The following is a 14,010-nucleotide window of genomic DNA, read 5'->3' on the forward strand; positions in this document are numbered from 1 at the left end:
GACAGCCGGATTCGAACCCGGTGTCTCTTGCGTTGGTGACGAGCGCAATGTCCGCTGCGCCACCCAGCCGCCCTTAATCTAATATAAGTTTATAATAATATGGAGACTCATGGAGGGGTAACCATCTGGAGATGCGATCAGGTGCAGTTACTTACAGCGTAGGCCACGTCAGAGATGTAGGCGTTCATACCAGTGGACCTCATCAAGCTGGTGTCATGTGACACCACCACCTGCTGGTCCCTCGTCAGGTGACAGTCCAACTCCAGCATGTCTGTACCCAGATCTACAGCACTGCACAGACACACACACAAAAGCAATCACACAAACGCGCACATACACAAACGCACACACACAAAAGCAATCACACATATGCACACACAAACACGCATGCACACACACAATATCAGTGAGTTAAAACTGTTCACAGTTCATTGACAGCGTGGCATCTACATAGATAGATGGATGTTTGTTTTCATTTCGTTTTTCATTTCCTGAACAACAAACATTTCAAAAGGCAGACTAACCAGCTTGTCCTCAATTCCTCCAACGCGTCACGTGGGTTATATTGCACAAGGCTTTCTGCCAGTTCCATTTAATTCTGATTATCAGGGCTTCAATCTGATCAAATCAAATGATTGTTAACAAATCAAGAATTTGGATTTGATATCACATAAAATTCAATGTGATTTTGTCCTATATTTTTACACTTGTATGACGTTGTGGATAAATGCTGAGTCAAGAAGAACTGACCTCAGTCGCTATGACGGCATAGCGACTGAGGCGGCACGGTGGTGTAGTGGTTAACACTGTCGCCTCACAGCAAGAAGGTCCAGGGTTCGATTCCCGCTTGGGGACCAGGTTTCCATGATGCCAGGTACTCAGGTGGGGTATCTCCCAGGCCTTTCTGTGTGGAGTTTGCATGTTCTCCCCGTGCTCGCAAGGGTTTCCCCCCCGATAAGATAAACCCAATGGAAAAACATGCACAGCAGATCGCTAACGCTGTGGTGTCCTTGACGAGGACGGACAGGAGTACTTGGATTGGTCCCCGGGGCGCGGCTCACGTTGACGCCCTATCTGCTCCCGACTGCCCATGGGGGGAAGGACGGCGGGATGGGAAAAGTGCAGAGAGACATTTCATCGGCGACTCAGTGCATGTGTGTTCCTGTGGGTTGCCCATCTCGCGTGTGTGTGTTAAACTGCATGACAAATAAAGACTTCTAGTCTAACAATTAATTATTATTTGGTTAATGCCAGGAAAAATGTATACATTAAAAACCCAGAAAACCATAAGAAAAAAAATGGAACGCTGAATTTTGCGCATAAGACGCAGAATCACAAAAGGTAGAAATGTGATTACTACATGAATCACTTACTTCTCTAAACCTCTGGTGCTTTTTATTAGATTAGATTATTATACAGCACAAGTACAACAGTATAGACGGTACAACAAAAATAAGTTTGGCATCAAACCAGAGTGCAAATGTAACAGTAAAGTGCAATAGTAATATACAATGTACAGGTGATTAAGCTGGGTATAAAATGTATAAATTGGTAAGTACTACTGAGTATAGTGCTAATCAGATGTATGTACAGTTGTAGTATTAATACTACATAGTAATATTCATATGGAATTATGAGAGTCAGAGGTCTGTATCTGCAGTCAGGTGAGATGAGGGTGAGAGTGTGACGTGTTGAGGTGGTGTTCAGGGTCATGTGGTGTTCAGGGTCACCTGGTGTTCAGGGTCATGTGGTGTTCAGGGTCATGTGGTGTTCAGGGTCATGTGGTGTTCAGGGTCACGTGGTGTTCAGGGTCATGTGGTGTTCAGGGTCATGTGGTGTTCAGGGTCACCTGGTGTTCAGGGTCACGTGGTGTTCAGGGTCATGTGGTGTTCAGGGTCATGTGGTGTTCAGGGTCATGTGGTGTTCAGGGTCATGTGGTGTTCAGGGTCATGTGGTGTTCAGGGTCATGTGGTGTTCAGGGTCACCTGGTGTTCAGGGTCACGTGGTGTTCAGGGTCATGTGGTGTTCAGGGTCATGTGGTGTTCAGGGTCACGTGGTGTTCAGGGTCATGTGGTGTTCAGGGTCATGTGGTGTTCAGGGTCACGTGGTGTTCAGGGTCACCTGGTGTTCAGGGTCATGTGGTGTTCAGGGTCATGTGGTGTTCAGGGTCACCTGGTGTTCAGGGTCATGTGGTGTTCAGGGTCATGTGGTGTTCAGGGTCATGTGGTGTTCAGGGTCATGTGGTGTTCAGGGTCATGTGGTGTTCAGGGTCATGTGGTGTTCAGGGTCATGTGGTGTTCAGGGTCATGTGGTGTTCAGGGTCATGTGGTGTTCAGGGTCACCTGGTGTTCAGGGTCATGTGGTGTTCAGGGTCATGTGGTGTTCAGGGTCATGTGGTGTTCAGGGTCACCTGGTGTTCAGGGTCATGTGGTGTTCAGGGTCATGTGGTGTTCAGGGTCACCTGGTGTTCAGGGTCATGTGGTGTTCAGGGTCATGTGGTGTTCAGGGTCATGTGGTGTTCAGGGTCATGTGGTGTTCAGGGTCATGTGGTGTTCAGGGTCATGTGGTGTTCAGGGTCATGTGGTGTTCAGGGTCATGTGGTGTTCAGGGTGTTCAGGGTCATGTGGTGTTCAGGGTCATGTGGTGTTCAGGGTCATGTGGTGTTCAGGGTCATGTGGTGTTCAGGGTCATGTGGTGTTCAGGGTCATGTGTTGAGGTGGTGTTCAGGGTCATGTGGTGTTCAGGGTCATGTGGTGTTCAGGGTCATGTGGTGTTCAGGGTCATGTGGTGTTCAGGGTCATGTGTTGAGGTGGTGTTCAGGGTCATGTGTTGAGGTGGTGTTCAGGGTCATGTGGTGTTCAGGGTCATGTGTTGAGGTGGTGTTCAGGGTCATGTGGTGTTCAGGGTGTTCAGGGTCATGTGTTGAGGTGGTGTTCAGGGTCATGTGTTGAGGTGGTGTTCAGGGTCATGTGTTGAGGTGGTGTTCAGGGTCATGTGTTGAGGTGGTGTTCAGGGTCATGTGTTGAGGTGGTGTTCAGGGTCATGTGTTGAGGTGGTGTTCAGGGTCATGTGTTGAGGTGGTGTTCAGGGTCATGTGTTGAGGTGGTGTTCAGGGTCATGTGTTGAGGTGGTGTTCAGGGTCATGTGTTGAGGTGGTGTTCAGGGTCATGTGTTGAGGTGGTGTTCAGGGTCATGTGTTATAGGGAGTGATCTGTGTGTGACAGCCATCTTGTTGAGGTTTGAGGTTTACATCACATTATAAAGAAGCACCACAGCTGGGCGGCTAAGTGGCGCAGTGGGCAAGGCGCTCGCCACTAACGCAGGAGATGCTGGGTTCGAGCCCAGCTCTCGGCGTTGCTACCAGCTTGGCTGGTCGTTCATACTAATACAATTGGCAGTATTAGGGGGTGGGAAGCTGGTGGGTGGGGATCGGGCGTTGTGGACAGCGACTCCTACAGGTCGGTTGGTGCGCCTGCGCAGCAGAATCAGGAAGCAACAGGGGCAGCGTGAGCCTCCCACGCGTTACTCCTCGCCGCTGAGAGATCGCGCTGTGCAGGTGAAAAGATGCAACGGCTGCCTCCTCATGTACCGGAGGGGACACGTGATGCAAGGCTTGGTCCACATTGCAGCCGACATGTGGGAGGCATGGCCTAACAATGTTCGAGACAGGGGAGGGCTAGAATTGGACAATTCGAAATTGGGGAAGGGAGAAAAATAGAAAATGGGGAGAAAAAGTAGATCAAACAAAAAAAAATAAGCACCACAGCTGAGACGTTCAGAATGACTAGTTAGGATGGACTGTAGGGTGGAACCATTTTACACAAATCGAAGAAATTCTGAGAAGATAAATTTAGATTCGGTGTATCGAAAATTCTCTCGTTCTCTTCTCTAGACAGGCATCTGCCTGCATCCTAGATATCAGTGTAGAGTGGGACAGGTGCATGCACACACACACACAGACACACACACACAAAGTACTTTATTTGGTTCCACAAATTATATTACATAAACAGGGAATCAAATATATCGGGGCCAAGCAGCACTGAACACTTAAGGGTACACATAGCACCTCCTTCTCCACGCGGCTAAGCTGCCAATAATAATAATAATAATAATTAATAATAATTTAGGACCTGCTCCGAGGTCATCATTTGGCACACATGCGAACCATGCATACAATGCGTATCTGCGATTAACCCATCCCGTCGTCCTTCCCCCCCAAGGGCAGCCGGGAGCAGACAGGCGCCACGTGAGCCGCGCCAGGGGACCAATCCAAGTGCTCCTGTCCGTCTTCGTCAAGGACGCCACAGCGTTAGCGATCTTGTTGTTGTGCATGTTTTTCCATTGGGTTTATCTTATCGGGGGGGGAAACCCTTGCGAGCACGGGGAGAACATGCAAACTCCACACAGAAAGGCCTGGGAGATACCCCACCTGGGTAACTGGCATCATGGAAACCTGGTCCCCAAGCGGGATTCGAACCCTGGACCTTCTTGCTGTGAGGCGACAGTGTTAACCACTACACCACCGTGCCGCTCTCGCTGAGACAGAGCAATATTTGGCAATTTGTTTGGCTTTTCTCTTAGACATTGCAGAAATTCTCAGACCAGTCATGGTGCATTTGTATACATGGCCAAGACTGCCGATAATATAATATAAGTACACTATATCTACACCTGTACTCAAGGCTGGCCATCACATTGAGCAGTGGTTGGTAATTTATATACTTGTCCCGGAAAGCCTGGTCCATGTACAGGTCAAAGGCACAGCCTACTTCTATGATTAGCACCTCCTTGTGGCTGGTGTCAACAAAAACAACATCAGGTGTATTTGGTATGTTGGCAAAGACATCATTGGTAAAACCAAACCATTCTGGTAGCACTCTAGATATAGCAGATATAGATATCAGTGTAGAGTGGGACAGGAGGGGAGGGTGCACCACACACACACACACACACACACACACTTCTGAAAACGTAGGAATACATTTTAAGACTTGAAAATCAAATCGTGACCTCAAAATTTAAAGAAATATAGAAATAAAACATAACTATGTTTTTGTATAGTATAGTTAGTATAGCTAGGATAGGAAACATGTGTGTCGTTACACCCTTAGGTGTGGACACAGACGTGCACAATGTGCACACACACACACACACACACACTTGGTGCCCAGGGATCTTGGCCAGCGGTGTTATTATGACAGCGGATGATGACTCACTGTTTGAAAGCTGCCATGGTGTTCTCCAGATTCTCGGCCGCACCTGAAATAAATATCTACAGTGAGAAGTATGCTGGCATACAACAACTAAATATAGTAGAACAGAAAACAGAACAGAATAAATCTAATTGCATTAGAAAGCAGTGTTTCCCAATATCCAAAAGAGACAAGCCCGCCACAGATACATACAAAAAAAACGATACAATAATAACATAAACAGCACTTCTTGAGTTGTGTGCAGCACACTGGCGTCTCCTGCTGGTGACCTACCTATGTGCAGCTTATCATCACCCAACCTGGCGGTCACCACCATAGATATATATAGAACACTAGATAGCTTACCTGTGCTGCCGGCCAATGGAGTGACACCATCGTAGGGCGGCCATCTTGCCAGAGGCAGCTCAGCTACTGATAACATTAATGTATATGGTGCATGTACTATTTAAATAACCATAGATTGCTCAATTCTTTACCGATTTTCAAACTGGTTGGTTTGCTATAAACATCAAAGATGTAGTTATGATACTGCATACTTATAAAAATGTTCTTTTTTTAAGATTTTTTTTTACAAACCACTTGAATAATGCTTGTAATAAACCAAACCGTTTGTAAATCCGTCAATATTTCAGCGAGTTATGAGTATTTTTGTCTGTGCAGATCACTCACCCTCACTCAAGGCTGACTCGAGCAAGATGGCGGCGGTTCAGAGATGCTGGTGACTCCGCCTTAAGCTATCTAGTGTTCTATAGATATCTATGGTCACCACCACCAGCTAACTGTAAAAAAGTGGGAGGCACTGCACTGGTGATAAGGCAACAGCCACAGACTCACCTCCCCGGTGAGAAATGTGCCTGCTGAGGAATGTCTCCCTCTTCTTCCGGTGCAGAAGTGACGGGCATTTCAGCAGCAAAACGGAGGTGAGCACGTAGCCTGTTACTGTGGACAAGACGTAGACCGCAGCACTCATCTCTTGTGAGGCGGCTGGGGGGCTGGGGGGGGATAGCGAAATAAAACAACAACACAAAGTCTTGATTTGTGGATGTGAATATATTTAGCATAGGGCTGTCAGTTTATCACGTTAATTAGATTAATTAATTACACAGCAAATTATCGCGTTATGAAAATTAACTAAAAATTAATTACAAAAAAATAAAAATATTTTTTTTTTTTTGTTTTATCTCATTCATTCCATAAGAACGTAGAATACACATTTACAGACTTTTTTTTAATATGGTCCATTTGCATGTTCTTGGTATCTGATTCTAGGGACATCTATGGATCTCAGGGAATGTATTCCCAGTGTCAGAAATACTGTGGGCTAGATCCACAAAGAATGGATTGCACGGTGCAAGTTGCACCCTTACTTACAATTCATTATGAATTGAAAATGGGGGACCCTGATGTAAACAAGACGAATGTCTTTCTCTAGTCTGCATCCCCTTAACAATTGTGTGTATTGAGCCTTACTGTATTGTACCCATTCTGCAATCTGTTAATACAATTTTCATTCAATCAATCAATCTGCGTGGTGATTGATTGAATGAACATTTTATTTTGAGTAAATTGTAATGAACCAAATGAGAATATCAATAAAAAAATGTGTATCCTTGACTGTGAATAACACCATGCTCAAATTGACCAGACCTGAAAAATCTAAGCAAATTAATAGATGGAAGATGATTAAACAGAAGGTTTTATAGATACAGTACTGAATTCTGCCATCCGGACACATGCAATTTGAAATATGATTATAGAATATCAGGCATAAAATAGTTATGCGATTAAAATGTGATTAATTAGATTAATTCATTACAAATCCTGTAATTAATTAGATACATTTTTTGAATCGCCTGACAGCACTAATTTAGCAGTGTACTCTGCAGATAGGATCCAGATAGGCTTGAGCCCCTCCCCCTTTGCCTTGCCATACAGATAGTGGTGTTTGATGTCTTTTTGGGGGATTTTAGTGTAACATAATCTCTAATTAAAGTGGCAGGATATCCATCACAAAAGAACATTTAAATACAAAAAAAGCATCTACAGGCGCTGCCGGGTAGCGCAGCGGACTAAGCGTCTGTCTACCACCGCGGAGACACTGGTATCGAATCCGGCTGTCAGCGTTCCCTCCGGCTTGGGCGGTCGTCATACTGACACAATTGGCAGTGTCAGCGGGTGGGAAGCCGGTGGGTGGTATTCTGGTCGTTGTAAACAGCGACTCCTACAGGTCAGTCAGGGCGCCTGCACAGCGAGGGAAGGAGCTGGGTAAGGTAGTGTGATCCTCCCACACGTTACACTTCCCCAGGTCAGGTGAAAAGAGGCTGCTGGCTGTCTTCTATGTATCGGAGGAAGCATCTGATAGACTTCAGGGCTCCCGGCCCTAGACCGACCAGTGGGGGGCACACAACCAGGAAGGGGAGGGGGGAATTGGCATAACGACTAAATTGTGATAAAAAAAAAAAAACTGAAAAATAGGAGAAGAAAAAGTGGATACAAAATAAATAAAAAGCATCTACAATACCTCCCACCCAGTTTAAAATTATTGGTGTGAAGGAGTGCCTTTGTTTCTTGAACCCCAGCATCCCAGAATGCCTCTGTTACGGTCCTCTTTAGCAGTCTGTGATAAACAGAATATTTAATGCTCTTCAAAATGAAAAGGGACTGCCTGTCTGTCTGGACTCCAAGACTGTTTGTTTGAACTTCGATATGCAAAATGAAGCTGAGACATACGGTAGCTATAAAATAGTCAACCTTTGATTCCCCCTCAGCTGTCCCTATAATAAACTTGGGTCCAAGCCGTTACCTAGCAACGCAATTCCACTCTCTCTGGGGACGGTGCCACTGTCCCCAAGGTCAGTGGTCAGTGTAAATGGAACACATTCAGGATTTGTCTCCAACGGTGTCTGATATCCGTTTCAAGCGGTTAGGGAGAGAAACTGAAAGAGTATCTGCGAACAGGGATGTGATGATACAATGATATAGGGATGCTCGATATTGGCTTTTTTACCGATACCGATATAGTCCAACTCTTAATTTCCGATACCGATATCAACCGATACCGATATATGCAGGGTTCCCCCCCCCCCCAAAATGGAATAATTTCAGGTAATTAACATTACATATCTCTTGTCGTGTAATTAACACAACAGTATGCATACTTTGACAATAAATAAAATAATAATTTGTTCTTACTTGCTTGCCTGGGTAAATAAAGGTTAAATAAATGTAAAAAAAAAAAAATTGAAAAAATTGAAAACCGATACCGATATCACATTTTTATGCCAATATCGGTAGGCCGATAATATCGGACATCCCTAGATGTAAACAAGACGAAAGTCTTTCTCTGGTCTGCATCCCCTTAACAATTGTTTATATTGAGCCATACTGTATTCTACCCATTCTGCAATCTGTTCATAAAGTTTTCAATCAATCAATCAATCAATGAAAGATGAGGACCAAGCCGGAAACAATGAATCTCCCTTAGGGGTAACATAAACCTGATAACCCACATGGCTGCTTGGTAAATGGCTGCTTTTTTATATAGCGCTTTTATCCAAAGCGCTTTACAATTTGTTACTCACATTTGACCCATTCACTCACACATTCATTCACCGACGGCGGAGGCAACCATGCAAGGTGCCAACCTGCTCGTTGGGAGCAATTAGGGGTTAAGTGTCTTGCTCAAGGACACATCGACACGCTGCCCGGGAGGAGCGGGAATCGAACCGGGAACCTCCGGATTGCCAGACGACTGCTCTACCTCCCGAGCCACTGTCGCCCCAACCCTGTGATCACATTAAGTTGAATAACACGTTATGTTCATGTGGACTATTCCTGTTGCACAGCATAGCATCACCCAGTCAGGAATTATTTGGCTATCATACCATACCTAAGTAGCTACAAGGAGCTGGCTATCGTTCTAGTTAGGCTGGCTGAGCCTGACACTGACAGACCCACACAGGAAATATAATTGTACCTTTGTCATCAAATTCCCTTTCCTTCGTAGATTAAAAGAGCTCGTTTTAGTCCTGTGATAGTCCCGGGTATTCGTTATGCCTTGTCAAATTGAAAGAAGGCGAGCTGTCATAAACAAAACATACCGGGGTTTCAGCAGTCTGAGCATGCGCCAATCAACGCTCACATCGCCACTGGTTGGCCCCTCCTCCTCCTCCTCCTCCTCCTCCTCCTCCCTCCCCTTCAGTCAATCAGTCCGATCGGCCAAGACGTAAGAGATAACCTTGAAAAGATAAAATTACAAGACTTGATTAGGCAAAAGACATCCTTGGTCAAAACGCCAGAGTTGAGAGGCCAATCTCCAATATAATATTCAGCCCACGCGATTCACTAGACTAGAGGTTGCTGTTGTGAAAGAGGAATGAGATAACAAGAAGAAAGAAAGCACAATTGCGACTTCTAGTGGACGTTTGAGAGGCTGACTCCGCGGCCAAGTCATTTCCAAACTGAAAAGCAACTCTGCCAACATTGGAATGAATCATGATGTATATGATTATATATTGCATACATTATTTGACCTAATAAGACTATAGGCCTGCTATGTGTCTTTGTTTCAGTTGAAGCACACATACAACTGCCTGTGTGAGGGACAGATGCAGGATGTGATAAGCATTGTATTTAGAGCAATGTCCAAGTCAAAACCAAGGACATTTTATAGGTCAACGTTCACAGCCCTAAACTGTCCATGGAGATGTAGACTATTGCACACACCCTGACGATATTTCACCATAACTACAGTGTGTGTGTTGGTCTTGTCTATCTGGAATCAGCTGTTGGAAGAGCCACACAGAGTGAACATTTTAGCCTTTGAAGAGGTGAAGATTCGACAACATGCCTTTATCAGAGATCCTGGGGGAATGGAAAAAAATTGAGGAAGAGTATCAACATATTCAGGTAAGATCCTTCAGTATTAGTCAGTATGTTTCTCAAATCTTTTTATGCCAAGGGGGCAGAGCTCCAGATTTAAACAATGGTCCACGGATCCCCGTTTTGGACACTTTTTGTATCACAAACAGTACTGTATTTGCAAATCTGGTATGTCATAAATGTATAGATGTAGCAGTACTGTCTATCTGTATGTCGTGTGTGTCATATATGTTACAATTAATTGAAAATGGGGGACCCTGATGTAAACAAGACGTAAGTCTTTCTCTGGTCTGCATCCCCTTAACAATTGTGAGCTGTACTCTACTGTACCCATTCTGCAATCTGTTAATAAAGTTTTCAATCAATCAATCAATCAATCAATATCCACTTTAATCCAGGGTTCCCCTGCAGATTTATTGTCAGACATGCTTTGTCAAGAATTCCATTACTGTCTATATTACCTTAGGTGAGGAGATAACAGAATAGTCATTCTTATTTACATTCTAACTATGCTAACTTAATATGCTAACTTCTAGTAAACAGAATATTTGTGATGTAAAACTTGTCCCCATTTTGCTGAGAACTCTCTGGACCCGCCTCAATGATCCCACTTTGACAACCACTGCAGTTAGCATATTAACCCTTTCACTACCACACCACAGAAGGTTAACCTTTCACGACCACACTAGTACTACAGAAGGTTAACCTTTCACGACCACACTACAGACGGTTCTGTAGTGTGGTAGTGAAAGGGTTAACCGTCTGCAGTGTGGTAGTGAAAGGGTTAACCGTCTGTAGTGTGGTAGTGAAAGGGTTAACCTTCTGTAGTGTCGCAGTGAAAGGGTTAGCCCTTTGGTAGTGGTAGTGAAAGGGTTAACCGTTTGTAGTGTGGTAGTGAAAGCCAAGGGTTAACCTTCTGTAGTGTCGCAGTGAAAGGGTTAACCCTTTGGTAGTGGTAGTGAAAGGGTTATACAGACGTTTGCTTCATTACTGCAAGGGAAAAAACATGCACTTCTACTAATGGAGAACGGATGCAGCAGAGCAGGGGAACTTCCACACTTATTGAGTGAAAACTTTATGTATGGTGGTGGTGGTCCCCACATAATGACATAATGTTTACTCCTAAGTAATAATAATAATAATAATAATAATAATAATAATAATAATAATAATAATAATAATAATAATAATAATAAATTCAATTTGTACCGCACTTTATATTTGTGAAAATACTCCTGAGACCCATGGTAAAAAAAATGGAATGCTTCAGTGGGACATGGGCTTGTGAAAATGTTTTATCTTGTCATGATGTGTTTTACTTTGTCATAGATAACCTAATTGAATGACATTATAATATAAAATAAGTCTTGGTTTGAATATGGACGTAACACTTCTTTTCCCCTGTCATCCAGGAAACACACAGGCAGTACCTGCAGAAGTTAGAGGAGATCTCTAAGCTGCAGAGCAGCTGCTCCTCCTCTATCGCCCGCCAGCGCAGAAGCTTGAAGGACATGTCTTATTTCATGAAGAAGTAGGTGCTGCAATATACTTTGACACACAACCACAGTCACAGACAGAGACGTACGCGCACACACCCCTTCCAAAAAAGTATCATCATATTTCCAAAAGAAGTACCATAGTATAGGATTAAAGACAGCGGTTGTCCTGCTAACATAGTCCATAGAAAGTCCATACTAAGTCCATAGTGATTTTACTCAGTGCAGCATTCCCTATTTTTTCTACACTAAAGTATCATATTATTATAGTATCATAGTATTTCCGTTGTATTTTGGTCAGTACAATGACGGTAGTGGAAATACTCTGATCACAAATCAAATCAAATCAAATCAAATTTATTTATAAGGCCCGACAACACACATTAATGTCCCCATGGGCCGTACAGGTCTTCTTTAAACAAGTCAAGAAGAAAACATAACAATAAGTCAAGAACAGAACAAGAACACCATAAGGTCCAAAAAATTTAAGATAAATGCAAATAAATGAAAGAATGCAAGCACTCCCAGACATACCCCACGCGAAGGTAAGGAAAAACTCACTAAAACCTAACAATAGGGAAAAAAGCTCCACAGGCAGTGTGGAGGAGAGAAACCTTAGAAGGGCCATTCAAGGGGGGATCTCCCTTCTTAGATGTTGGTGATAGTAGTGTTGCAGACGGACAGTTGGTAAGCATGCACTCATGTGTGTAGTGAAACACAGATGAGTGCATGCAATAGCAACTGAACATTTTGAAAGATTAAAGATAGAGCTAATAGCGATAGCAACTGAACATTTTGAAAGATTAAAGATAGAGCTGATAGCGGATCTATTTGAGGCACAGGGGCGGCGCAAAGAGGGTCACGTCCTCCCCGTCTTAGTCACGGGACATTCAACACTCCGGTCATTGCTCAGGGACAGCCGGAGACAGGGAGATAGGGGGCGGCGCAGAGAGGGTCGCGAACTCCCCGACATCATCGCGGGACGTCCGGCACTCCGGTCACCACTACGAGACCTCCGGAGACAGGGGGGCACGCAGAGGGGGTCGCAACCTCCCGGCCTTCATCACGGGACGTCCGACACTCCGGTCAGCACTCCAGGACAGCAACTCATAGGGGGACAGGGAGACGGGACAGGCGTTAGACAGCTCATGTGATTGTAGTGGGCGGACATAGCAATAGATACAAGTGGTAAGCATATATGTGAATGGAGTAGATATATGAAGTAAGCATATTATGTGAATAGAATAGAAGTACTTAACCCAGCAATGAAACCGCGTTGACTGTTAATCTGTTAACAGTCTGTTAATACTGTTAATCAGTTGACAGGACCACGGACAGACGACGGTAAATAACTGATCCAAGGCCTCGGAGGTGCATCACCATCGGTATCATGATTTCAATTGGATTATATCGTACACTCTAATGGATATATGCTAATTAATAGACACATGGGCACAGAAGCACACAGGGACACAACATAATAATAATAATAATAATAATAATAATAATAATAATAATAATAATAATAATAATAATAATAATAATAATAATAATAATAATAATAATAATAATAATGAACTTTATGCACCTTTCATACAAGAATTGGAGCGCAAAGTGCTTCACAACAGTGATGTAGACGTAAAATAGACAGAGAATTGACATTAACTCTTTCAGTGCCACGCCTGGTTTTCCATTTTACCGCTTGAATGCCACCATCCGCGCCAATGTTAACGTTAATATCGCCTAATCTATGTTTTAGATTATGGCTATGTGTCTAATCTGCCCATCGCATTATCAAAGACTATTTTCCAGACAGTGCTGTGAAGGCAGATTGTTTTTTTATCGCGTCGTTGCCGTTTCAGAGCAGTTAGAAAAGCCCCCGTTTTGATATAAAAAACAGCTAATTCTGGAGCATTCTATGAAAATCGTCTTTTAGTAGAATATTCCACAACGTTGATATTCGTCGGCCTTTTTATGAATCGTTTTCAAATAAACGCTAGATGATCAATATTATACGTGCACGCACGCACATTACGGCCGCGCGCGGATAATCGCCTCGTTGATTTCCTCTCGGAGTTTTACATTGAAACCGAAAGAAGACATTTCACAAAACAGCTTATAACTTCATCAAACTTACTCTGATTATCCTACCACTGATAACATAGAGTCCTTACCTGACATCAGATGGTATCCAACTGGTATATTCCAATTCCTGATCACCATTCGAAAAAATCGATACGTGTATGGATCCAACGCGACACAGTGGATCTCCATGATCCGCGGGGATCTGAGGCTCCAGAATGAACTCTAGTAACCCCGGCTGGATCAGTGAACTGGAAAATGTGGAGTACCAGATTTTTTTCCCCATTCATTTTCATTGAGTCCATTCCAAAATCACTTATGTCATCTGGGAGACG

The 14,010-nt window shown here is 43.8% G+C and overlaps 2 protein-coding genes across 2 annotated transcripts in view; one reads left to right on the forward strand and one right to left on the reverse strand.

Moving 5' to 3' along the window:
* gdpd1 (glycerophosphodiester phosphodiesterase domain containing 1) overlaps positions 1-9,319 on the reverse strand; it is a 37,342-nt gene extending 28,023 nt beyond the window's left edge. The window contains exons 1-4 of the mRNA XM_084325668.1: positions 9,193-9,319; positions 6,051-6,208; positions 5,220-5,262; positions 156-291 (exon numbers count right to left, since the gene is read on the reverse strand). Of these exons, the coding sequence (XP_084181794.1) occupies positions 156-291; positions 5,220-5,262; positions 6,051-6,186 (315 nt within the window). The 5' untranslated portion in view covers positions 6,187-6,208; positions 9,193-9,319. The remainder of the gene's footprint in view (positions 1-155; positions 292-5,219; positions 5,263-6,050; positions 6,209-9,192) is intronic.
* A 742-nt stretch (positions 9,320-10,061) lies between these two features.
* LOC311224112 (transmembrane protein 120A-A-like) overlaps positions 10,062-14,010 on the forward strand; it is a gene marked incomplete at both ends in the record, with an annotated part of 31,528 nt that continues 27,579 nt past the window's right edge. Inside the window, 2 exons of the mRNA XM_084308945.1 lie at positions 10,062-10,124; positions 11,510-11,628. Coding sequence (XP_084165071.1) covers positions 10,062-10,124; positions 11,510-11,628 — 182 coding nt within the window. The remainder of the gene's footprint in view (positions 10,125-11,509; positions 11,629-14,010) is intronic.

The sequence above is a fragment of the Notolepis coatsorum genome, assembly GCF_963971535.1.
Source record: "Notolepis coatsorum genome assembly, chromosome: 1".
NCBI lineage: Eukaryota > Metazoa > Chordata > Actinopteri > Aulopiformes > Paralepididae > Notolepis > Notolepis coatsorum.